The sequence below is a fragment of the Macaca fascicularis genome, chromosome 2, assembly GCF_037993035.2.
Source record: "Macaca fascicularis isolate 582-1 chromosome 2, T2T-MFA8v1.1".
In the NCBI taxonomy this organism is placed as follows: Eukaryota; Metazoa; Chordata; class Mammalia; order Primates; family Cercopithecidae; genus Macaca; species Macaca fascicularis.
Genome location: NC_088376.1, coordinates 99,137,404 through 99,162,137, shown reverse-complemented (window position 1 = coordinate 99,162,137; position 24,734 = coordinate 99,137,404). Strand labels below are relative to the sequence as shown.

At 36.5% G+C, this 24,734-nt stretch overlaps 1 protein-coding gene across 50 annotated transcripts in view; it reads left to right on the top strand.

The window, feature by feature from the left end:
* Positions 1 to 24,734, top strand: part of LRRFIP2 (LRR binding FLII interacting protein 2) — a 128,446-nt gene that overhangs the window by 47,757 nt on the left and 55,955 nt on the right. For 19 of the 50 annotated variants that reach the window (XM_015445643.3, XM_074031654.1, XM_005546632.4 and 16 more), the window contains 8 exons: positions 4,831 to 4,917; positions 6,294 to 6,344; positions 12,907 to 12,963; positions 13,062 to 13,106; positions 16,706 to 16,774; positions 19,476 to 19,517; positions 21,620 to 21,685; positions 23,553 to 23,627. In XM_015445643.3, coding sequence (XP_015301129.2) covers positions 4,831 to 4,917; positions 6,294 to 6,344; positions 12,907 to 12,963; positions 13,062 to 13,106; positions 16,706 to 16,774; positions 19,476 to 19,517; positions 21,620 to 21,685; positions 23,553 to 23,627 — 492 coding nt within the window. The remainder of the gene's footprint in view (positions 1 to 4,830; positions 4,918 to 6,293; positions 6,345 to 12,906; positions 12,964 to 13,061; positions 13,107 to 16,705; positions 16,775 to 19,475; positions 19,518 to 21,619; positions 21,686 to 23,552; positions 23,628 to 24,734) is intronic. The other 31 variants (XM_074031674.1, XM_074031663.1, XM_074031669.1 and 28 more) reach the window with 6 other exon arrangements.

Sequence of the window (24,734 nt, the reverse complement as noted above, 5' to 3'; positions counted from 1 at the left end):
CCTGACTTCAGGTAACTTCTGAACCTGAATTTTCAGTTTCTGAATTTCTATATTAACTTTATTATAACAGTTGGGGTCATATCAGCCTAAAGACTCTAAAAGTATTTAAATAATTTAGGCTTCTGAATACTTCTAATTTATATCTTATTCTGACTTTTAAATTAGCCAACCTATTTTGGTAAAATATATGTAACATGAAATTTATCATGGTAACTATATTGAAGTATATAGTTTAGTGGCATTATATTCATTTGCATTGTCATGCAACCATCACCACTATCCTTAAGAACTCTGTCATCATCCAGTACTGGAACTTTGTACTCATTAAATAGTAAGTCCCATTTCCCCCTACGCTCAGTCCGTGGCAACCACTATTCTGCTTTCTGTCTGTATGGATATGACTACTTTAGGTTTCTCATTAAGTGGAAGTATACAATATTTGTCCCTTTGTGTCTGTCTTATTTCATTTAGTATAATGTCTTCAAGATTCATCCATGTAGCATGTATCAAAATTTTCTTTTTAAGGCTGAATAATCCAAAGTATGTATATGCCATAATTTGTCTATCCATTCATCCATTGATAGATATTTGGGTTGTTTCTACATTTTGACTATTGTGAATAATGCTGCTATGAACACTGGTATATAAATATATGTTGTCTCTGCTTTCCAGTTTTTTTGTATATATATCCATAAGTGGAATTATTGGATCAAATGGTAATTCTGTGTTTTAGCCAACTTTATTTTGTTTTGTTTGTTTGTTTGTTTGTTGAGACAGAGTTTTACTTTGTTGCCCAGGCTGGAGTGCAGTAGTGCAATCTCGGCTCACTGTAACCTCTGCCTCCCGGGTTCAAGTGATTCTTGTGCCTCAGCCTCCCGAGTAGCTGGGATTACAGGTGTGCACCACCACGCCCAGCTAATTTTTTCCGTTTTTAGTAGAGATAGGGTTTCGCCATGTTGACCAGGCTGGTCTTGAACTCCTGGCCTCCACTGATCCGCCCGCCTTGGCCCCCCAAAGTGCTGGGATTACAGGGGTGAGCCACCACGCCCAGCCTTTACTGTGAATTTAGTTAAATCTTGGTTGTCCTTTATTGTTGTATCCCATTTGTTTTGTATGTATGAGGTGTATATTAAAATGATTCTGTAGCAGCTCTTTCATGTGATTGTATTCTGAGGTGAAAATGCTAGTGTTAACTACCTAGAAGTGTGTTTTATGTACCCATAATTGTCTTTTCAAAAATAATTTTAAAATATATCATAATATTTTGTCTACTAGGTTGGAATCAGTGTTGGCTCCTTGCTACTCCTGCTAATCCATGTTCCTTCAAGCATCTAGTAACAAGTATAGAAAGAACCAGATAAAGTAGTTTTAAATCCCATTTATTTCTTTTAAAGCATGTAGTTTTAGTGGCCTCTCTTCAACACAGTCTCCAAGGGAGGTAACACTGAGTTGGCTAAGTAACAAAGGGAAGAGTGTTTGTGTGTCTCTGAAGCCCATGTTCTTTCTGTTCCTTTCCTTTTTGTAGTTAAAAATGTCTTATTAAAGAATATATTTTAATTATCTCTAAGTTGGGTTTTGTGAAGGAAGTCTCATTTTAGTATAGATTGTACAGAATTGGCCACAGACAAATCTTAGAAGGATAAAATTGGCATTCTTGAATTAAATTTCTAAAGGAAGCTTCGGGTACAAAGCTAATATACATGTAAATGAAAATTCCTGCACACTGATAGGGCTTTCTTAAAAAGGTTTGAAAGTTTTGATGCTTTGTGATTTTAAAATATATTTGCTATCTACTGAAGCATAAAAGCCTTGAAGTGTTTTCCTATTTAAAAAAAAAAAAAAAGAAACTCTAATCAGAAAGTAGTGCCTACTGATAGAGGGGAGAAGAAGGCAGATAACTTGAAGCAGAGCATAGGTTTTGAAAAGATGGAGGCCAGTGTAAAATTCATGGGAGAAAACTAATTGCTCTAGATTGTTAGTGGTTACAGCTTACGGCTGGTAGATTACAATATACTTTGCAGGGGTTTTTCTATTGAAAGACCAGTTACACAGACTGGGAAATTGCCAAAATTGGAATAGTTGAGTAGCAGTTAACTATTTAACTCTCTCTGCTTCTTAGAAGCTTGCTATGACTTTGCCAGGCAAAACTAATTTCTCCCTCCTACATGCTTCCTTCCCATAAGCATTGTGTTTCTGTATCCTTCAACTTTGTGAGTTGCTTTAGGGCAGAGCATATCTTACTCTGTATTTTCAGCACCTAGCATAATTGCTTACATGTAGTAGATCCTTTTAAACATTGGCTGAGTTTATTCTTATGAGACTTGGGCACAAATATAACAAAATGGGAAGACAACAACTATTATCCAAGGGAATAGTCTGAATCAGAATTAAGATGTGACCAAGGACAGAAGAAACCATTCCACTACCATATAGAAACCAGACAGTAGATTTCTAAGTTTCACGTGGCACGTTAAGCTACTTCCTTATCTCATTTCCTTGATATGGTGACCTATGCCCTGCAATTCATTTGTTTTTTTAGCAGACATTAAGGCGTAAAAGTTGTGGGGTGAGAGAAGCATGGAATTTTAATACAACATAATAAAGCCACAATAGAGACATGGGTATAGAGCCTTACTTTATGAAAGAGGGACTGGGAGGAATCTTCATAGAAGGTAATATTTTACTGAATAAGAGAAGGGAGAACAGCTCCTGCCAAACAGTTTGTGAAGAGAGGCATAACAGAACACAATAGAGTCCAGGAATGGAGAGAGATGGGATGCATCCAGTACACGTGGAGCAAGTAGAGTAGTCTCCACCACCCCCATCCATAGGAGATACATTCCAAGCCCTCTAGCAGATACCTGAAGCTGTGGATAGTAGCAAAGTTGATTGCTATCAATCGGAACACGTTTCTGTTCATGTTTTCCACCTACAAATGTAATGCCTTTTCCATCTTAACTATCATGAACTGTGGCTGTAACTTTTGCAGTTTGAGGTGCGGCAGCAAATCTAGCGCAAATTTCTTTTTCCTTCTTCACGATTTCATGGATAGAAGATTTGTTCTTACCATAGATCTCAGCAACCTCAGTGGATGATTCTTTTTTCTATTAAGGTTAGAATGTTCACCTTTTCACTTAAAGGAAGCACTTTATGGCTTCTCTTTGGCATACCTGAATTGTCAGAATCACTCTTGCTCTTCAGGATCATTATTAAATAAAATGAGGATTACTCGAACACAATCACTGTGATTTGATAACTGAGACAACTAACAAGTGGGTAGCATAGACAGGATGGATATGCTCAACAAAGGGATGATTGACGTCCTGAGAGCTTTTATCATACTACTCCGAATGGCGTACAGTTTAAAACTTATGAATTGTTTATTTCTGGAATTTTCCACTTAATATTTTTGCACCTTGGTTAACCATGGGTAACTGAAACCACAGATAAGGGGGGGACTACTGGACTTGGAAATAAGGTGGGGACCTGACTGTGAGGAGCCTTATTTCATTTTTGCCTTTCTTCTTTCTGTTCTTCCCTTTGTGCTATTCTGTGGAGTTTTTGCTTTAACCATAAGTAATAAGGAGCTGGTGGAGGATTTTGTGCAGTGGAATGACGTGATCAGAAATAATACGTTTTGAAAGGCTGATTTGTCCATCATATAACCATATAGAAGATAAATTATAAGGCAGATTCTGGAAGTAGGTAGATGGATTTGGAGGTAATTGCAGTAGTGCAAACAAGAGATGAAGAATTCCTATGGTATGATTCCATTTATATGAAATGTCCAGAATAAGTGAATGCATAGATACAGAAAGTAGATTAGTGGTTGCCAGGAGCTGGGAGGAAGGGTTAATGGGGAGTGCCTACTAATGGGTACCAGGTTTCATTTTGGGGTATGAGAATGTTCTAGAATTAGTCATGATGATTGCACATCCTTGTGAGTATACTAAAAACCACAGAATTGTATATATTTATTTATTTATTTTTGAGACAGGGCCTCACTCTGTCATCTAGGCTGCAGTGCAATAGCGTGATCTCAGCTCTCTGCAGCCTCCACCTTCCAGGTTCAAGTAATTTTCCTGTCTCAGCCACCCGAGTAGCTAGGGTTACAAGTGTGCGCCACCACGCCTGGCTATTTTTTTTATTTTTAGTGGAGACAGGTTTCATCATGTTGCCTAAGCTGGTCTCAAACTCTTGGCCTCTTGTGATCCTCCTGCCTTGGCCTTCCAAAGTGCTGGGATTACAGGCATGAGCCACTGCATCGGAATTGTATACATTTAAATAGTGAATTTGATGATATGTGAATTCTGTCTCAATTTTAAAACAGAGAGTTGGGGAATGGGGAGATGAAGAGTTCCTGAAATGAGCTGGAACAGTGAGAATAAAGAAAGCCGAGATGGGTTTGATAGAGACTCAGTGGTGGAGAATTGTCGGTACTTGGAGACTGATTATTGGCAGTGTCCAAAGTGAAAGAGAGATTGGCTCTGAAGTTTCTAGTTTATATGATTGAATCAATGGGGAAAAAATGCTGGAAAAAGAGTAAGTTTGGAGAGGCATATGACAAACTGTGTGAAAGTGTGTTGAGTGTGTAATCAAACAAGAAGTTAAAGGTAAAGGCCCGGATTTGAGGAGAGACTTAGGAACTAGAGAAAAAAATGAGTTTATAAGAATTGATTAAAGCAATCAATCAAACTTGCTGATAGATAATATCTTGTCCTCCCCACCCCTTTTGCACAGTAATGTCCCATTTTTTCTTTATTTTCAAATCTGGTGTACAGGTTGTTTTTGTTTGTGTTGTATAAAGCTGAGTTTTATATTACTTTTCAGGCAGAGGCAAGGCTGGCAGCAAAACGGGCTGCCCGGGCAGAAGCAAGAGATATACGCATGAGAGAACTGGAACGGCAACAAAAAGAGGTAATTTGAGGGAATAACCCTAATTTCATGTTTGTTTCCCTGAAAATCAGTGCTTGGCTAGTTTATTCTGATGTGAATCTGGTTTCCTTTGAAACACTGAGAATAGTATAAACTGATGTATGTATTTTATCAAGCCATTCTGTGCCAGCAAATTAAATGTGATATTTGTTTTAAGTAGTAACAACAAACACATATAAAGCTATTATCATGTACATTGTTATAAGTTATTAGTATTATGAGTGCTTTACTTATATTAGCTAAGGTAGCTTTAGCAATGATAAAGTGTAGTATAGCTCTAATTGTCCTAAAATTTGGATTAATTATATTATGGTATCTATATGGTAAAACCTTGTAAAGTCATTCCGACTTACAATTTTAAAGCATATTTAATAATAGAGGAAAATATGTAAGAATATGAGATAAAAGGAAACCAAAACAATACAATTTGTAGAACCCCAATTTTATGTTACAAAATCCAGTATCCATATATAGCATCAAAAACTACTAGAAAGAAGTGATTATCAATACTGTGGTTTGTCTATGGTGGAATTATTGTTGGTTTTACTTTCTTTCTATACTTTTCTGTAATTTACAAATTTCCAATATGCTTTTATAGGAAAGGAAAACAAGAAAAAAATTTTAGGAATAGGCATATGGAAATTAGGCTGATTAAAATGAAATAAATATGCTTTTACTTTTCTGGCATTGACTTGGTCCTGAAAAGTCCCATAATAAATATTTTTGATGTTGTAGTAGTATGAAGGGGCAAAAGCCTGTGGGACAGTATTAAACACTTTCTTTTGATTTTGGTGGTGAATTTTCTGTGAGCAGGTTAAACAGCAATGTAAATATTTTATGTTGTCACAGCTCAAGAAAAACACTAAAATTGACATGTTGCTAATTTTCTTTTAACCTCATGTATAGTTTCAAATATGGAATGCAGTTCTCGACTTGAAATGGAAGTGCTGCAATCTGTTGTCTTTTTACTCCTAAAATTATACTAAATATAATAATAAGTGAATGAGCTGAGGTGGAGGATCACTTGAGCCTGGGAGTTTGAAGTTACAGTGAGCTATGATGGCACCACTGCCCTCCAGCCTGGGCGACTAAGTGAGATCCTGTCTCCAAAAAAATAAATAAATAAATAAGTGAATGAGACAGTTATTAAATGTAACTTCTATTTACAATTCTCTTAACTACAGGGAACCATCCGTCTCTTATTATTGAACATATTTAGCTTACTAATTTTCTGTATTTCGAATGTGTAACTTTGAGTCAGCTATCATTGCTCTTTAGGGAAAATGTGTATGATTAAGGTTTTTGGAGAATGCAATATGTTAGAAACGATTTGGTTTATGAAACTTTTGCATTTCTAGCACTCTCATCATTCCTTTGATCGGAAATGGGGACAGATTCAGAAGTGGCTGGTAGGCCAGTATTGCCTGTACTGCATGTTGTGATCAGTTGCTGAAATAATGCAGTCTTGAAGTAAAACATTAACTAATCGTTTGCAAAGTAGGAGTGTTTGGCCTGTGTGAACCTAAAGGTCAGAGTGTCTGTTCTGTCTATAGTGGACCAGAGGTATATTTGGAGTCCAACCATTTTGTGTTGTAGTCAGTATCCTCACCTTCATCTCATGAATGCTCCTGATCAAGAAAGAGTGAGAAAATGAATGTGTTTTCTTTTTATGGATTTGTTCTTTTCTTCCCCACTTCTCTCTCCCCTTTTTTAAAAAAACTAAGTCCACATGGTCTTCATTGAAAGATGACCTAGGTAATTCTTTCATTTCCTCTGAAAATTACTCTTATTATTATCAACTCCTTCAGGTCCTTTTTAAGTTCTCTACCACTACTCTCAAATTGTCAGCTATAAAAGCAAATTATGAATCAGTAAAATGTTAGTTAATGTGAATCATTCCTAAATTTGAACTTTTTTAAAGCTTGGTAAGTTCCCCACTGTCTCCTATTACAGGGCTTCTTAACTTGTATATGACTAGGCTTGGGAGATGGGGTATGAAGCCTTAGATTCTACTGCAGACTTTCAAATGTAATTATTTTTATGGGAAATACCCACAGGTATTTTTGTTGTCAGATTCTCAAGGTAGTCTGTAATTCCTAAAGGAATTACAGAACCACTGTCTGATTGCTGCTAAACAAGCAACTTTCCTTTTTTTTTTTTTTTTTTTGAGACGGAGTTTTGCGCTCATTGCCCAGGCTGGAGTGCAGTGGCACAATCTCAGTTCACTGAAACCTCTGCTTCCTGGGTTCAAGTGATTCTCCTGCCTCAGCCTCTCGAGTAGCTGGGATTACAGGCGCCCGCCACCACGCCCAGCTAATTTTTGTATTTTTAGTAGAGACAGGGTTTCATCATGTTGACCAGGCTGGTCTCAAACTCCTGACCTCTGGTGATCCACCCACCTCAGCCTCCCAAAGTGCTGGGATTATAGGCGTGAGCCTCCATGTCCGGTCTAAACAAGCAACTTTATGAGCAAATCTCTTCTATAGCAGCATTTTAAGGTACAAGCAGAATTTAAATATTTATTACTATAATGACTTTCAAATTTAAAACTTTATTGTAATTCTTGTTGTGATAGTGTTTTAGAAAAAAAGAGAAAGAAAATGTTTGGTTACTTAAAATTAAATGACCCCTCAGGTATGTGTGTGTTATTTTGGAGTGGAATCTGTCCTTTCTTGTAACCAGAACTTGCCTAATTAATTTTATTTGAAGTGTTTTCTGCATGTAATTGGGTTAATATTATTGATGATGCATTAAGAATGTTTTGTGTGAATAAAAGAAATCATTTTTGTTGGGAGCTATGGCTTGTACCTGTAATCCCACTACTTCGGAGGTCGAGGTAGGAGGATTGCTTCAGGCCAGGAATTTGAGACTAGCTTCGGCAACATAGCAAGACCCTGTCCTAAAAAAAATTAGCAGGCCTTGCTGGCATGAGTCTGTAGTCCCAGCTACTCCAGAGGCTGAGGCAGAAGGATTGCTTGAGCCCAGGAGTCCAGGCTGCAGTGAGCTGTGATCACGCCACTATACTCCAGCCTGGGTGACAGGGCAAGACCCCATCCCTTAAAAAAAAAAAAAAAAAATCACTTTGGCTTGCAAAATGTCTTTGGAAATGTTAATTTGTTCTTTTAATTATGCATTATAATTCTAAAATTAAATTGCCTAAGATAAGTCTAATGTTTGATTTCTGTGTTCACAGGCCAGGAAGATGAAATTTTTCTTTTTTATTTTACTTTATTTGTTTATTTTTGAGATAGAGTCTCACTCTGTCGCCCAAGCTGGAGTGCAGTGGTGCGATCTCGGCTCACTGCAACCTCTGCCTCCCGGGATCAAGTGATTCTTCTGCCTCAGCCTCCCGAGTAACTGGGATTACAGGCACTTGCTACCATGCCTGGTTAATTTTTTTTGTATTTTCAGTAGATACGAAGTTTGACCATGTTGGCCAGGCTAGTTTCGAGCTCCTGACCTCGGGCGATCCACCCACCTCGGCCTCTCAAAGTGCTGGGATTACAGGCGTGAGCCACCGCGCCCAGCCAAATCTTTTTTTTTGTTTTGTTGTTAAACCTCTGTGAAATGTGTGTAGTTTAGGCAGTGAGTATGCTAGATTTTCATCGAAAGGGGTGACCTTTGGGCTAGAGTTTTAAAATTCAGGAAGTGACTAATCCAAGTCTTGAGATTTATAGGCAGGACTTGGACATGCAGAGAAAGTGGCATTTCTTTACAGATGGGAATAATTATCACTTCTAACCCCTTCTGACACTTGCTTTTACCCTGTTAAAACTGATTCTTTGGGTCTGGGCACAGTGACCCATGCCTGTAATCCCAGCACTTTGGGAGGCCGAGGCAGGTGGATTACTTGAGGTCAGGAGTTCGAGACCAGCCTGGCAACATGGTGAAACCCTGTCTCTACCAAAAATACAAAAATTAGCCAGGTGTGCTGGCGGGCACCTGTAATCCCAGCTACTCGGGGAGGCTGAGGCAGGAAAATCGCTTGAACCTGGGAGGCGGAGGTTGCAGTGAGCCAAGATTGTTCCACTGCACTCCAGCCTGGGCAACAGAGTGAGACTCTGTCTCAAACAAACAAACAAACAACAACAACAAAAAACTGATTCTTTGGTGTGAGTGGGTTGACAGTAAACAAATAAAAAGAAAAAGAAAAAAATTAAACCGATTCTTCCTCTCACTTCTTATCTTTGTCTCTCTGGCTGCTTTATCTATGACCCCATAAGAAGAAGTTGGCATGTAATAGTTACAATACAAAATATAAATGGCTAATATTTATAGTAAAATAAATGATGCATACACACACAATCCACAATAGGATTGTCAGTTACTAGAAGGAAGGAAATTTTCTTGTATTTACAATTTCCCCTCATTATAAGACCTTTTTTTGGAAGTGTGATGTTGGGACATGAATAGGGAGTGAAAAGGAAGGAAGCTCAGAAATGAATACAACTTTGAGTGCAAACTGTATATCAGCACTGCGCTAGTGCTTTTTACGTAGGTTTTATTTCACATTATAAGGCAGGTATTACTGTCCCAATTTTATAGATATGTTTATAAAGAATTGGTGAAGTAAATAACTTGCATAGTCATTGGCAGAACCAGTATTTGAAGGTATGAGAGTGCCACACCTGGTAATGTGTTGGAAGGATGAAAGGACCAGGAAGAAAAGGACCTATGCCTTCCTGGGCCTCCCATTAGTGTTAGTTTAGTCAACTTTCCATGAACCTATTGATTCTTTTTTAAACTGGGTGTCTGTCTTAATCATTGTTGTATCCAAAAGAGTAAATGCATGTCTGGAAGAGTAAATAATGGTTTTTAAAGTTCCTCCTAATTTGAAACTGAAGGAATGACTTTAGCCTCAACTTAATAATAAATACTATTTGTTGACAGAAAAGATGGCCAGGTATATTCATAGGACTGTGGTTTTCTTTTAATAAAACCATTCATCCTCCCTTCAGGTGAACTTTTAAAAACAAAGAGTATATTTCATTTTCATTAAATGTATCAGAACATCATTTTGAACAAACATATGTCTGTTTTTTAAGGCATTGTACTGTTTGTTCAGTCTTTAGTGCTTTAGTATTAATAAGGACTTTTGGGATAATGACGATGTATTATTTTCCTCATTGTGGAATAGAGGGATACACCTTGTAACTGGCACCTAAGAACATAGTTTGCTGTAATCTTTTCTCTTTGTCCGCTGGTATAATTTATTCAAGAGAAACCAATTGGCAATGTAAATAGTACTCTAGAAATACCTGGGAAATGAAGCTTTTTGTTCTTCCAGAGAAGGGAGAATCTCTGAGTGAAAACCAGAATACCTTGCCATTTTCTTTCCTCCCTTCCCTTGCCTTCCCTGGCCTTCCCTGGCCTTTCCTCGCCTTCCCTCCCCTTCCCTCCCCTCCCCTTCCCTCCCCTCCCCTCCCCTCCCCTCCCCTCCCCTCCCCTCCCCTCCCCTCCCCTCCCCTCCCCTCCCCTCCCCTCCCTTCCCCTCCCCTCCCCTCCCCTCCCCTCCCCTCCCCTCCCCTCCCCTCCCCTCCCCTCCCCTCCCCTCCCCTTCCTTCCCCTCCCCTCCCCTCCCCTCCCCAGGGTCACTTTATATCATTGCTACCAGGGTCTGTTTCCCTCATGTTTGCCGCTGTGCAAAAGTATTCAAGGTAGAAGTAATTAAAAACGACCCAAATGTTTTGCCTTTCTATATCAGGGTGGTCCTACTTGGCAGGCTCTTAGTAGAATATGTGTTTTGGAAGTTTTTGGTGTAATTAAAATTTGCCTTGAGCTTGCCTTACTGTTTTACCTAAACATATTTGTCAAATAGGTTTAGAGAAGTGCTATCAGGTATGGTAGCCACATGTAGGTAATTAAATTTAAATTTAAATTGACTAAAATTAAATAAAATTTAAAATTTGGTTTCTCAGTTGCATTTCAAGTGCTCAGTAGCCACATGTGGCTAGTGGATACTATATTAGCACAAATATAGAACATTTCCGTGGTCAGAGAAAGTTGTATTGGACAGTGCTTATTTAAGGTATAGTTTATGACTATAAGTATACTCTCTGTCCAAATTAACTGACCTGTATGGGGGTTTATATTTTATTCTGTAGTTTTTGGAAGTCTTTTTAGGCCAATTTTTCAAATGGAGCAAGAGAAGCTCTTTAAATATAGAGGTACTATATATCAATACTTAATAAGGTATTTTAATTTATAATTATTTTTATTAATATAAGGGACATAATTGAAACTATGACTTCATCTGTCTTTGCTGCATCTTTAATGGGGTGTGCTCTTTAGATGAGGTTTTTGAAAATGCTCTTATGTGATAGATGGAATGGAAAAAAGGCTAGAATAAAGGGAAGATTAGACATTAAACCATATATTTACCCTAGTACTCCAAATAATATTGGAAGGGGCATGTGGAGTTAACTCACCTTTATGGTAAAGGCTTTTCAGACTAACCAAACTAAGGAGCCTAGAACTGATTACCACTTAATAAGCTGTACCCATCCTGCTAGGCTAACACACATGCCCCCAAAACTTTTGTGGTATCACTTGATAAAGAAAGGGAAGAAATTTTCTTGGCTTCTTGCAGACTACATGTGTCTATTGTGTAACAAAAAATGTAAATCAGTGGCCAGGCATGGTGGCTCACACCTGTAATACCAGCACTTTGGAAGGCTGAGGTGGGCAGATCCCTTGAGGTCAGGAATTCAAGACTAGCCTGGCCAACATGGCGAAACCCCATCTCTGCTAAAACAAAAATTAGCTGGGTGTGGTGGTGGGTGCCTGTGGTCCCAGCTACTTAGGGGGCTGAAGCACGAGAATTGCTCGAACCCAGGAGGCTGAGGTTGCCGTGAACTGAGGTCACGCCACTGCATTCCAGCCTGGGCGACAGAGCGAGACTCCATCTCAAAAAACAACAACGACAACAACAACAACAAATGTAAATCAGTGATGAATTCCTAAAGATCAGAATATCTGATTAGAAATTGAGTCATAGTAGTGCTTATAAACAGACTTCAGCATAGATTTGGTCAAGGGCATCAGTCACAGCAGATGTCAACCAGGGAGTTTTGAGGCATTGATTCATTTTACAAAAATACAGCATTGATAAGCCATGAACCCAGTTGATCAGTAATGTATAGATTTTCAGTCAGTGCACATTAACACTTTGGACTTGAAATTCTGAAAGATCAGAAATTGCTTACTGTTTGAGATGAGTAGGTTTTAGGGACTAGCCATTTTATCCCGCATGACTCAGGCCTTAATGCTCCATTGCTAATAGCTAAATGTGGAAAAGTTTAGAATTACATTTAATTTAGTCAACTGTTAGGCTGCAATCATTTTTTAAAAATAATCTGTTTACGGCATTATTTGAGATAACTTGACCAACTCTAAAATATATATGTAATTATTTCTAAGTATAAGTAGTTTTTCATATTAACAACACACAGGCTCTGTTTCAGGCTCTGTTTCAGTTCTTTTCTAGTTAGAGTGGTAAAAGAAAAAAAAAGAAATCTTTACAGTAAGCGCAAAATTATAATCCAAGTATTTTTAGAATCATATACTGTTTTGTTAAAATACATCAGTGATAATGTAAACACTTCTTCCTACCTGCATAAACTGATGAGCACAATGAAAAAAATAGATTAATGTCTTTTTTTAATGCTGAACTCAACTTCTCTTTGTTCAGTATACTTGCACATTTTTATCTCGGTATATTGAACTCTCTTGGTCTTATACAGACTATTCCAAGTGGTCTGACATACATACTCCTGATAAAATAAGAACATTGCCAAGATTATTTCTACTTTCTTTCCAACCAAAGAATGTGGCTGCCCCAAAGATAAGTTGTCCAAACCCACCTGCTCTCAGGAGTTGTTGCTGTGCTGTTAACTGACTGCTCTTTGCGCAGTTCTGATAAACAACTGTCTGTTCAGCGATTAACTCTACATGTACTTTCTCCTTTCCCAGGAAGATTCGGAAAGGGCCAGGTATTCCCACCGGTCCAGTCACCATCGTCCTTATCTGGTTTGTAATAACCTATAAACTTGCCTCTGATACTTTTCCTCATTAGCTTAATGCAGTCACTCACAAACTTTTACTGTGTTTATTTTTATTTTTATCAGGGAGTTGAGGATGCATTGTCCATTCGAAGTCTTGGCAGTCACAGGGTTGGTATTTTAACTTGTCTACACAATACAAAGCTTACATGTGAACTTTCTTCAATTGCCTAAACAATCTGACAATGTTCATATATTTCTTTGCCTTTTTAAAAGAAGTATAAAATATTGGCAAAGACCTTTCATTGGAAAATGATGCTTTCTTTCAAATTATTGTCATAAGTAAATCAACTCTAAAATCATGAATACTTTAATCTATTAACATGGGTCTAATCTCTTTTTCTATAGAAGGACCTTTGATTTTGGAAAAAAATAATTAAGATTGATCTTGTAAAATAACATTTGTTTGGTTCTAACTTTCAGACTTTTCCTACTTTCATATCTTAAAAAAATGACAGTTTATTAAATGCAAAATAGCTTTGGGGCTTGGATGATTAATTATAATTTTATTATGTGGAAAATTTGAACATCTGATTTGAGAAGTTCCCTGAATATGTATAGGAATTATCATGCTTTGACATTTTGATTAACATTTTATAGAATGCCCCAGGTTGTTTTTTGCATGGATTGGTATACATCAGGAGGAAGAAGAAGCTGCTCCTTAAAAACCCTCGTATTATGCCAAGACCCTAATTTCTCTCTTAAAAAAGTATACTTTAAACCTTAAAGCGGTACTTTTATTTTGCACATTGATAATGCTATGTGTATACTTGCTTTTTTTCCATTTTATTTTATTTAAATTTTTTAAATTTTAATAGCTTTTAGGATACAACTGCATTTTGGTTACAATGTTATATGTATACTTCCATGTAGTTTTTTTAATCAGTAAGATGATCTTACATGTTGAAGTCTCTATTTGTTAGTTTTCCCTGACTCTAATTTTCTTTCCACCTTGTATAAATGATAAAAATAGACTCTAATAAACTGAGTGTGCTCTGGCATACTAGTTATTGACATGTTTATATTCATAAATATAAACTCCAGGCTGGCTATTTTTCTTGGTGAATGTTCTCCAGGCTGGTTATTTTTCTTGTCAAATGTAATGTACTGTCTTTTTAGAGTAAGTTACTAAACTGGTTACTAAATCAGGAATATTTTAGTTATAAAACTTTAGATTTTTCAGAATATTGGCCAGACACGGTGGCTCACACCTGTAATCTCAGCACTTTGGGAGGCCGAGGCAGGTGGATCACCTGAGGTTGGGAGTTCACGACCAGCCTGGCTAACATGGTGAAACCCGTCTCTACTGAAAATACAAAATTAGCCTGGTGTGGTGACACATGCCTGTAATCCCAGTTACTTGGTAGGCTGAAGCAGGAGAATTGCTTGAATCTGGAAGACGGAGGTTGCAGTGAGCCAAGATTGCACCATTGTGCTCCAGCCTGGGCAACAAGAGCGAAACTCCATCTCAAAAAAAAAAAAAGAATATTAACAGATCGTTACAGAAATCTAAGATAATTGGCAGCCTATAAATGATTTTACAGTAGAAAAATTTTAATAGTGAATTCATCATACTTCTCCCTGGAGATATAGTACTTTGTTTTTTTCTCTTTAAATATTTTGAAAAGGCCGGGAGCGGTGGCTGACATCTGTAATCCCAGCACTTTGGGATGCTGAGGTGGGCAGATCACCTGAGGTTCAGAGTTCCAGACCAACCTGGCCAACATGGCAAAAACCCCCATCTCTACTAAAAATACAAAAATTAGCCAGGTGTAGTGGCTAATGCCTGTAATCCCAGCTACTTGGGAGGCTGAGGCACGAGAATCAGTTGAACCCATGGGCGGAGGTTGCAATGAACTGAGATTGTGCCACCGCACTCCAGCTTGGGTGACAGAGTGAGCCTCTGTCTCAAAATAAAAATTAAAATAATTATTTTGTAAAGAATGATATAGGGAGTCAGTCAATAAAAGCTTTAAAGTTGAGTCTTAAAGGCTGTGAAAATAATCCTCTTGTATTTATGGCTTTTTCCTTTTGCTTTTCATTATAACGTTCGTAGTGTGTATTTTTACACAGTTGTTATTAAGCTGCTTATTTGTAAATTTGTATGTGACCTTAGGAAACTTGATTATATATTTGTTTAACTTAAAGGTAGAACCAGCAAAATTTGAACATTTGGGAGCCTTTAAAACAAATCTGCAAAAAAAAAGAAATCTGCAGTTAAACTGATAATAACTGTATACCCAGAATGTATATAAAGTAATCAGGTTGATTTTATTTTTATGGCATTTGTATCATTAAACAAATTTAAGATATAACTGCAGTATTTAATTTCATTATGTTAATTTGAAAATTTGTTAATATGGGATATAATAAAACTCCCAGTATTTAAAAATGTCAATGTATAAATGTAAAAATTAATAAAAGTTTTACATCCTAGAGGAGATTCTAGTACATTACTCTCTGTAAGTGTACATCTAGCACAGTTTAAATGTTTAGACTTCCCTGGAAACAAGTCTGAAAGCTCACTACTAATTTCATTTAAAAGAAATATAGTTGAGATAAAACATTTTCTGTTTTACCCAAATAATATTGAGAGTTCTAAGTTTTCATCAAATTATTTGCTTTTAAAATAACTTCTCCTTTAAGCTGAATATGTTAGACAACTTTTGTCCTCTGTAGAAATAAATGTGATGGCCTAAAACACTGACCTAAATTTCCTTGTGGTTTGCTATATAATTTTGGAGTTATGCATTTCTCAGCCAGTTATTTTTAAAAACTTAAGGCCATGTATTAAGAGGTCTAATACTTTCTGAACATAGTATTTGATGTGTGAACATTAGCAGTACCTGAATGTGAGGTGGATATATTTATGGTCTTATGGTGCATTCTTAGGACTTTAGATTTCTCCTTTTGTCCAATTAACTTTCATATACTATCTTTTTGAAAGGTGGCTTACCAGAAGCTATCTGGGCTAGAAATGTTGGTGTCAGTGCTATAGACATTATGTATAAAAATAAAAACAGCAAAGGTAGTTCTAGACTGTGAATGGTAGGATTGGGGGAGGGATGATTACATCAAAGTTAGGAATTTAGAATTGAAACAGTCTGTGTCTATTAGTTTTATATAATGATTGGATTATTAATAGTGCAGAACATTAGTAGCTGCTTGGTCATTGCTTTATACATTGAAATACAAGAAGACAGTAAGGTAGATATCCAAAATTAGAAAATGAAGTGATCTTGACCAGACACAGTGGCTCATGCCTTTCATCCCAGCACTTTGGGAGGCTGATGCAGCAGAATCACCCAGGAGTTTGAGATCAACCTGGGCAATGTAGTGAGAACTTGTCTCTACTAAAAATAAATAAATAAAAATAAAATAAATTAGCTGGGTATGGTGCTGCACGCCTGTGGTCCCAGCTAGTTGGGAGGCTGAGGTGGGCGGATTGCTTGAGCTGTCCAGGAAGTCGAGGCTGCGTTGAGCGTTGATTGTGCCATAGCATAAAAACGAAGAAAAAGTGATCTTGATTGAATCAGAGCAGTAGGGATAAATTGCCTTTTCTCGTTGGTGGAGATTTTTACTGTTGCATGTATTTAGTTATTATTTATATACCAGTAGCCTTGGTATAATTTTAATGAATTTAATTTTTAAAATATACTTACAATTTTGTGTTTTATCATTTACTATTACACTGTTTAATTCCATTGAAGAACCCATCGAAGGATATAACTGGGACACTTTGGAGCAGAGCCAGTACACCCAAAAGGAAAGACACCATGGTGTGTAGCCCAGGAAAATGTGTGGTATTAGTGTTGTGCATTCACTTTTGACTTCCAGCGTCCTGGATATTTGAGTAATAGGTACATTCTGATAGAAATTAACACTTGATGAACTTTGTTTGCTGTATGTATTTTCTTTCTAGTTTGTTTCCTAATGAAAATTTTCAGTCAAGTTTGACAGTTAAAATTTCTTTAAAAGATTACAATAGCAAATTTTGGATTTTTTTTGCTCTATAGTTATAGCATCAAAAATTTGGAAATGAGCCCTTACTATTTTCACTTTTCCTCCTTTGATGAATCTTTCTTATTTTACAACAATATAAATGCCAACTTTTACTTATTGGGGTGACTTTTTTTGTTTGCCCATTGTTTTAGTAGCAGTTGGTATGCCCAAATTATGGATTTTCCTACCAGATAGATTCAACATTTTTTTAAAAACCAGCTGAATTCTACGTTATATTTTGGAAAAGGAAAATTGAAACAGGTTAATTCCAGTTTGGCTCGTTAAATCCTGTGCCTGTGTAAAATGCCACTGGTGCTACAGAAAGGATGATAAGAGTAAAGACAGCTACCCTTTTCCATGAACTTACCTGATTTGGAGGATGGAATAGCTTGTGTGCTAGAATGTGTGACTTGAGTAATATACGTTTTGGTCATGGAGGTTTTTTTTTTTTTTTTTAAACAAAAGGGTTAGATATAAAATATTTAGAAATTTCCATAGAGAAGCAACTTTATTTTTGGGGAAGTGTCACTCCATGGTAAGTGACATTTTACTACTACACAGTTTAACAAATGCATACTATTATGTATTTTGGAAAATTTTGTAACAAGATTTTGTTACACATGTATTAATAATATTTTTTTATTGCTTATGTTTTCTGTTAGTTTCAGGATAATATAAGAAAAGCATTCGGTACAGATATTTTGCTCCAATAAAATTGGTGTTTATTACAATAACATTTTCAATGAATTTATACCAGTGGTAAAATGGTACCACTTAGTCTGATACTTATGGAATTTATTTTTTGAGGTTTCTGCAATGTTTTTTATAAATGACCATTTCATTAGGCATGAAAGGAAGGGCTTTATTTTGACTGAACTATTATTTTAATGTTTTATTAGAACTAGATTATATAATTTGATTTTGTGATATATTTTAAGCTTTTTAAAAATTGTGATCTCTACAAGGAATACATTTTACACCGTAAGTCAGTATACACATGAAGATTCATGCATGTGGATTTGTATATATGTAAAAGTATAGAAAATACATTATTGAAACAAAAGTTTCACAAAATGATATTTGCACTTACTTTGCACAGCACCCTCTAATATTTTCTCTTCTAGTTTAGTTTTTAAAATGCTGGTTGAGGGCAGGGTACAGTGGCTCTTGCCTGTAATCCCAGCACTTTGGAAGGCTGAGGTGGGAGGATTACTTGAACCCAGGAGTTCAAGACCAGCCTGGGCAACATAGCAAGACCCCATCTCCTAAAATAATAATAATAAAAAAATTAGCTAAGCATGGTGGCATGTACCTGTAGTTCTGCAGTTCCAGGTACTTGGGAGCCTGAAATGGGAGGTTCACTTGAACCCAGGAGTTCGATGTTGCAGTGAACTGTACTGTACTCCAACCTGTACTCCACTCTACTCCATCCTGGGCAAAAGAGTGAGACCCTGTCTCAAAAAAAGCTGGTTGAAGCTACTAAGTTGATTTTATGAACTACTGATGAACTGTAACCTATTGGGTTTTTGAATAGTATTCCTTAAAATTTTAAATGAATATAAGGGTTGGAAAAGAAAGATATTTTTACCAAACAATTAGTATTTAAACTACCTAAGGAACTTGTTCATTGCTTTTATTTGTTTTATATATGACTTTCTGGGTAGATAGCTTAAAAATATAAACTAGAATGTTTAAGAAACGATGTGTGAAAGCCATAAATCTATGTAGTTACTATTTGGTTTTTTTTCCTGGATTTGAAATGTGATATTACACATACTATCTTTTTAAAAGGCTCCTACATGAAATATGCGTGTTCTGGTCTTATGACTTTTGTATATTTTTCTTTGATTTATATTGTGTCACACCTGTGTGATACTGTGCAGTTCACACTTTGACCAGATTTCTCAAAGTGAGAACTCAGCATTTTCTTGAGGAAGGACAATTTTAGGTGTTTGTTCACAAGCAGATCCAAGGGAATGTTCCCCATCTTGGTGCTGCAATTGTTCTTTTGTAAGCTTGACCATGCTAGTTATGTGTGCTTGCCTTATTGCCTGTTCATTCTTTGCTTTTGCCACTTTTCAAACAATAGGAAATGATGTTAAAAGTGATAATAATTTTCTTAAAAAGCACTTTTGACTTTAGAATGCTTAATTCTTGTATTTAAAGGCTCCCTTAGGATGTTTTGTGCTATAGTGTACTGAGATTGAATCATATCACTATTAGTGATTATGAATTTTGTTATTTAAAAGAAAAATAAACATACAGTTTTGAATATACATACAGTTTAGCAATACTTTATACTAGGAAAGAGTAGGAGGAAGAATATTTTTTTTAATTCAGCTGGATTAGCTTTCATGTTTAATAATTTTTTCTTTTAAAATAGTGCTGGATTTTTAATAACCTCAAATATTACTTCTTCTCTTCTTTATATTTCTGAATTTGGAAACAAACCAACTTTCATGTTCTGCTGAAACCCAGTATGATATGTTCAAGGATAGATCATCAAGACTTTCATCATTAGTATGTAGTGCATGACTTTGTGTTATATTTGGAGTTTTGCTTTATAAACATCTGTTGATGCTAATTATAGAATATGACTAACTTTCATGGCTTTATTATGAACTTTTGGGGAAAATGTGACAAAGCAAAAAGCTAATGTTTTGTGGTTGTGGCATGAATAGTAATTTTTTTCTTTAGGATTTCAGAATTAGACACAAGTTATTCTTATCTATTGAGGACTAGGATTGGTAGTAATATCTTTTTTTTTTTTTTTTTTTTTTTAATTTTAAAGATGGGATCCCTCTCTGTCAACCAGGCTGGAGTGCAGTGGTGCAATCATAACTTAACTGACTGCAACTTTGAACTCCTGGGTTCAAGGGATCCTCCCATCTCAGCCTTCTGAGTAGCGAGTACTATAAACATGTGGCAACATGCCCATCTAATTGTTTTATTTTTTTTGTAGAGATGGGGTTTTGCTATGCTGTCCAGGCTGGTCTCGAACTTTTGGTCTTAAGTGATCCTCCTACCTTGGCCTCCCAAAGTGCTGGGATTACATGTGTGAGCTATCATGCCCAGCTGGTAGTAATGTATCTTTTCTTAAAACGATGAGCCACCCACCTAACATATACTAATTGTCATTCTAACACTGTTATAAACATGTCTTAATGTTGAGCACAAGCCCTAACTGTGTTTTATGTCATATGTCACAAGCTAGCAGGTGTGAAGTTGCTAGATAGAAAACATCCAGTAGTGTTAGAGGACACCTAAGACATCAGTTATGTCCATACATTTTGGTTTGATTTGGTTAGTTTTTTATGGTATGTCATTAACCAAGGAATTTAAGTTATAGCTTGTTTTTCTTGGGTTAATATTTTGTCATTAGGTTGCCTGAGTTTCTAAATTACATAGACATCTCTTAAAATGTTCAGAGTAATATATAAAAAGATGCATATTCAAAAAAAAAAGAAAAATGAGTTTTTAATCATTGATTGGGGATACAGCCATATATATGTGAGATGGTTTACCTAGAGCAGTCTGTTGCCTTTGGCTCTTGATAGGTAGGGCACTTCTAGCCACACCTTCTTATTTCAGGCAAGTAGTACATACCTAGATTAGATTTCTTATCTACCAATTTACCTATTTAGTAGTATTGCTGGCCTTAATTTTCCCATATGTACTTGGCTCTGTACTCCTAGGAAAAGTTAGATATTGAGACAATCCTGCCTTCAAGGGACCCTTTTATAAGGTGACCATTTATGGTATGCTGGGCAATCCATACCATGTTGGTTGTTTCCCTCCTGAGCATTACATACTGTGGATTCACTAATTTGGGTTAAGAGTACTGTCTGGGACTGGGACAGTTTAATGTCATGTTCTTCGTTCTCTCAGTCCTGTTTTAATTGTTCCAAAAGATTGCTATTTGACCTTTAGGTAAGGAAGACTATAGAAGGAAATGAATTATCTTGTTACCTATATCCTTATAAAGAAGATGGGGGGGGGGCAGGAGTGGTGTCTCATGCCTGTAATCCAGCATTTTGGGAGGTTGAGGCAGGAGGATCACTTGAGACCAAGAGTTCAAGACCATCCTGGATAACATAGCAAGACATTGTCTCTACCTTTCCCCCCAACCCCAAATTAGCTGAGTGTAGTGGTACATACCTGTGGTCTTACCTACTCAGGAGACTGTGGCAGGAGTCCAGGAGTTCTAGGCTGCAGTGAGCCATGATTGTGCCACTATACCCCAGTCTGGGTGACAGAGCAACACCCTGTTTCTACTGAAAAAGAAAAAAAAGAAGCCAGAGGGACTCAAGTGTGGCATGAAGGTCTCCACAAATATCCTGCCTGGCTCTTAGTTCTAATCAGGTTTTCTTTAGCTGGCCAGACACAGAGATGCTTGGCACAGAGGGAGGTGAGGGAGGAATGCAAATGTGTAGAGGGGCCAGGTAGCCTAGCTAGTAAAGTGCAGTGAATTGTTTACTAACCTTTGGGAAATAAATTGCATGTAAACTATTGTGTATCTCATATAGACCTTTGTGCATATAATTTCAAGATGAATTTTATTAAATTATTTTCATAACTTCCCTATGCAATCATTGAAGTTAACTTGAAATATTTACTTCCAGAATCATTCTTATAGTCACTCTCATGGAATGAAGAAGAAGTCTTCTGGTTCTCATAAAGACCTACTGGTTAGTTCTGTTGTGTCTCATATCACAATTCACAAAGTACTATTAGGAACTTAAGGATTATGATTATGATTGCTTTGGTGTGCTACTAGGGCATTATTGAAACTTGATAATCTGCTGAAACATGATTTATCAGAAATTTAAAAATAATTTTGTTTTCATTTGCAAGTTTTAGTATTAACAAATGCAACCCCCAGCAGGCAGAGTTAGTATTATATCACAAGAAGCTCATTGACAAGTATTTTCATTTATGAATTGTCCTTTGGAATATACCTGAAGAATAGGTTTAGTAAGATTCTCATCCTTATTTTAGGAATTTGAATTGATTTAGTTGTGGCATTATGGGCAGTAACTAAACTCACAAATAGGTTTCATTCTAAAAGTTTGTGTTTTGGAAACTTGGAATGCATTTTCTCGTTTCTACAATAAATGTGTAATGGCAAAGTTTCCATACTAGCTTGCTGAAAACTCGTTAATCTATAATGTAATTAAACTGCAGAATGAATATACTCTTTATTCTAGTCACTTTGCAAAACAACATTTCTTTTTTCTTTTTCTTTTGTTCTTTTTTTTTTTTTTTTTTTTGTGAGTTGGAGTCTCGCTCTGTCTCCCAGGCTAGATTGCATGGTGCAGTCTCGGCTCACTGCAACCTCCACCTCCCAGGTTCAAACAATTCTCCTGCCTCAGCCTCCCAAGTAGCTGGGATTACAGGCATGTGCCACTATTCCTGGCTAATTTTTGTATTTTTGTAGAGACGGGGTTTTGCCATGTTGGCCAGATGATCCTCCCGCCTCAGCCTCCCAAAGTGCTGGGATTACAGGCATGAGCCACAGTGCCTGGCCGCTAAACAAATTTCTGTGAGGAAAGGAATATCTCCAGAATGCCCACTTGGTACATTGGGAACACCCATTTCCTGTTAGGTTGCAACAGTACTGGCAAAGGAAGTGCAGTCCCAACTCTTTGCTAATTCATAATTCAGGGTTCCCATGGGTTGGATGGGGAGAGGGTTGGAAGGCTTTGGTTGGTAGAAGGAAGGAGAGAAGGGAGAATGTAACGGGGAGAACATTAATGAGAGGCCCTGGAAGGTAAGGTCTTGGGATCTCTGGGGAAAGGTGAACCTTAGTGCCTAGCTGAGGGTGTGAGTTGGGAGTGAAGAGTGGTGTGGGAAGGCAGGGCTAGGGGTGGTAGGGGTGGGGTGAGAGTAGGGGTATCCTCAACTGCAGTGTCAACACTGGTGGAGTCTTTAAATCAGAAATTGCCTAAATTTGCTTAACCTTGAGTGAAAAAGATGGCTAGAGAAGTTGGGAAGGGAATTTTATAGATGGTTTTCTCTCCCTCAGTTAGCTATAATGTATACTATTATTGTTTATTTTGTGCATTGTATAAATGAACCTGCCATAGTGTTTTAGATCAAACCACATTTATTGCACTCTCTCTTTCATTTTGGTAATTTGTCAGTTTATTTTGACAAGTAATGGGACTAGGAAATGTTTGGAACCAAATACATAGCTCTTTAACCACTTCTGTGGCTTTGCCAGATGGATTTAAAACTGGTAATTATTCAGTGGTCCAGGAGTGTTCAAGGACATTCTTAAGAATGGCAAGAGAATAAATTGTTTTCATTTCATTTTGTCTGAGAGTTTATTGTCTTGTTTTTAAATTTAAAAAGTTAGTAATATCTTTGTTTTAGGGGCTTGAAATAATTGTTACTTTGACTTAATGTGATATGATGATTTAAAAACATTATTTTGGAGAAGAAGGGATTTGGCAATATTACATTTTGCCTTTGTGTGTTCAGTTTTACCTTTGTGTGTTGTTAGGTTATTAACATTTAACCTAAGAAAAATGTGTTTAATTTTGCTTTTTGCAGAGTGGCCTCTACTTTGACCAGAGAAACTATAGCAGTCTTAGACATAGCAAACCCACCTCTGCCTACTACACTCGGGTTTGTCTAAAGTTTTTTGGCTTTATGTGTTTTCTAACCTCCCTGTTTTGCATTTTGACTAGCTGTAAATAATCTGTAAATGGCTACGTATATACTAGTTTTTGGTAACTGAATTTATATAGTCTGTGGGAGTCTCTTTAAACAACGGGAACTATTGAATCATCATGTTTATAAATCAGTACCATTAAAAAAATTTTTTAATGAAAATGTTTAAATGTACAAAAAGTTTAAAGACTAATATAGTGAATATCACATACTTGTCATTTAGATTATATAATTCATTATATTTCCTTTATCACATAAGTATCTATTTGTCCCTCTAACCATCAATTCATCTTAGTTTTTGATACATTTCAAAATAAGTTGTAAGCTTCTATATACTTCAGAGTGGGTACCCTTTTAAAAAAGCTTATATATAAAAATGTAAACTACATGTGGCATGAGAAGAATGTAGTTATTTAATGTTAGAATCTCCTGTTTTTTAAAAGACATTTGACACATCATACATTTAAGACACATTAAATGTATGGCACACAGTACATTTAAAATAATTTTGTTTAAAAAACCTGCACACACAACTTAAGTACTCTTATTTTTCATCTCTGATTGGGTTTGGTGAAAAAGAACTTGAAAAGTATGTCCTCAGATGACATCAGGAAAAGCAAGATTTAATTCCTTTAAAAACATGCTGTGTCCTTTTAGTGCATGGATTCATTGACTGGTACAATTTATCTAATTCAACTAAGGCACTTTGTCCGTGGCTTGTTTTGAAGAACAGGTTTTCTAATCTATTTGGAAAAGAGTGTTTGTAGTGCTAACTTGGAGCTTATTTATCTGGTTCTCCAAAAATCAGTCTAAGCCAATTAGGAGTTGGTCATAAAATCACTGAAAATATCATAGGAACTGGGTGAGTGGGATGTGGCCACTGTTTGCCACACTCCCAGTGCCATGGCCCTCTTTCCCTCAGTGTTTTCTTACTTACCATTCCGTATCCTAACAATAATGCTTGAAGACCAATAGGACATAAACATATTTATAATTTACAGAAAACTGTTCCAACTGTTTTTCTTTCTTATCCCTTACAATTGATATTCAAAACAATTTCTA